The sequence below is a fragment of the Limulus polyphemus genome, unplaced genomic scaffold (assembly GCF_000517525.1).
Source record: "Limulus polyphemus unplaced genomic scaffold, Limulus_polyphemus-2.1.2 Scaffold944, whole genome shotgun sequence".
Taxonomy (NCBI): domain Eukaryota; kingdom Metazoa; phylum Arthropoda; class Merostomata; order Xiphosura; family Limulidae; genus Limulus; species Limulus polyphemus.
The window spans coordinates 228,253-230,547 of record NW_013666554.1 but is presented as its reverse complement, the minus strand read 5'-3'; the positions used below and the strand labels follow the sequence as shown (position 1 = coordinate 230,547).

At 30.4% G+C, this 2,295-nt stretch overlaps 1 protein-coding gene across 2 annotated transcripts in view; it reads left to right on the top strand.

Annotated features, from left to right (window-relative positions):
- The window catches only part of LOC106461366 (histone chaperone asf1-like), a 23,703-nt gene extending 21,977 nt beyond the window's left edge, over positions 1 to 1,726 (top strand). For both annotated transcript variants that reach the window (XM_022388301.1, XM_013921184.2), the window contains one exon: positions 1,403 to 1,726. In XM_022388301.1, coding sequence (XP_022244009.1) covers positions 1,403 to 1,603 — 201 coding nt within the window. In that variant the 3' untranslated portion in view covers positions 1,604 to 1,726. The remainder of the gene's footprint in view (positions 1 to 1,402) is intronic.
- Positions 1,727 to 2,295: the final 569 nt, after the last annotated feature.

Below are 2,295 nucleotides of genomic sequence, written 5' to 3'. Positions count from 1 at the left end.
CTGCTTTAGTTTTGAATCCTGTTTCAATGTCGATGAGAGTAACATCGTTAATGGGATGACTGGGTTGGTTAAAGTGTTGACCAACAGAGAGATATTTTTCAGTGTTAATAGAAGATTTATGGTTGTTTAAACATTCTCTAAGAGTCGTTTGTGTATGTCCTCCATATTGGTAATTGCATTTTTTTACACTGTATAAGGTAAATGGTGTTTTTTGTTTCACAAGTAATTTTCTTGGATATTTTAAAGTTTCTTTGATTGTGCTTGTCAGAAAATGAGTCAGTGGTTTTTTATGAACTTGCAGGTTTAACAACGGGCATTATTACATGGATGACAACCAATTTTGGGTGGAATGTAATTCACCATAAATCTTCTATTATTTGTTCAACTTCTTGACATTAACATACATGGTGTAAAAACTACCAGCAGTTTAGATAAATTCATAAATACTGCTTCAAACTTCCACCTTTTAACATATTTTCATGTTGGAAAGTACATCCTTTTCAGTGCCCAATGGATTGTTTTTATTAGAGAAACTTAGATTAATTTTGACTCAGATAATATACCGATTAATCCAGGGCTCGTACTTGAACTCTGAAGTTCCCAATTCTAAAAAAAGCCCCTTTTGTAAAGAAATAGTTCAAACATTTCATTATTTAATGATTAACTGTTTAAATATTTGTGTCTTCAATCTATTTTTTGTTAGCTATAGATATTTACAGTTACTACAAGATTACAACCTGTCGACATAAGGGCTAGGCTTGTAACATGGTGATTTGAAACTGGTACTGAAAGAGGTAGTCTATTCATGTAACATGCATGGTAGGTTGAAACTGGTCCTAAAAGAGATGGTATAGGCCTATAATGTGCCAATTTGGTGTCAGTACTGCAACTGAACCAGACAGTTTTTTTTTATTAAGATCATAAGGAGAAATTATCTTCCTAATGATACCATCAAAGTTAACATAATTACTCTATAGCGATTGTACATAAGTGAATGAGAAGATAGGGTAAGAAACTTTGTCTGTTAGAGTAAAACTTTACCCCATTTATGAAGAACACATTGGAAGTTTTTGCCATTTCATTAACTTTTCATAAATATGACATACATTTAAGTTATATATCTCATTCTGTGTGATATGGACACAAAACCGTGAATAGCACTCAAAGTTTTTCTCAGTTATTTTTGTATGCAAATGTAAAGTTATCAAGTACTTCATAATAACATTTCAAATAACTTATTTGTTCTTTAGTACTCTTCTTCTCTGAGCCTTTGAGGGTAAAATTTTACTTCAAGACATTTGTTTATAAGCAAATGCACATCCTTCACAACATTTTGTTGTTTAGAAATTTGCTTTTTAAATTTTTCTGAACATAAATTTAATTCTTTCTTTTGTATTTACAGTTACAGCGCAATATCTTAGCTACAAGTCCCCGGGTAACTAGATTTAAAATTGATTGGAATGATAATGTTATGGAAGAGATGAATGGAGTAGGTGATAAAATTACTACTGAAAATAACCATATTCAACAATATGAAGACAGCATAGGAACTCTTAAGCCAACTGTTTCCTATGACAGCAACCAAGGCATGGAAGTAACATAATATTCATTCTATTAAAGTTTCACAATGTTTGTTTCAGTCATTTAAAAGGGGTCTGTATTATTTTTTAATGAAATATTGTATTCATTTTGTTAGTTCGTTCTGAATAAACATCTAAAGAAATCATATTTGACGTTATTATTTAATATAATTGAAATTGTCAAGGATATAGCCTAACACTAGCTTTATGAAATATTTGAGGTGTTAAATTGAAATCTGTTAGTCAGATTTTGTCAAACTTTTTGTTATGTAAAGTCTAACAAGTACTCAACTAAATACTTAAGAATATATATATTTTCAGAAGTTACTACTGTATAGGGTCTTTCAGTCCTAGGCAATAGCCTCCAAATGTCCTAGTGATTTGATACATAGGAACTATATTTTTGTTTGTGATATTTTATAGTTTGTTATAAACAGTTTACTGAATCTGCGATTGACTTTATTTTTAATTATCTAGTCAGTAAATGCTGCCAGAAGGTGGACTTAATTCCAGACTTTCAGTCACATTATTTTGTCATTTTTGAAAACCTATCCTCTACTTTATTCAAACTTCTTAGGGACTGTGATGTATCAAAAAGAAAAAAACTAACAGCTCCTGTTGATTATTTCACAAAGTTTGTTTACTCACCTGTCTATTTCAGTGTAAGCTTGATATTGATTGAATGATCTGTTAGTATATTGTTTTAATTGGTTAT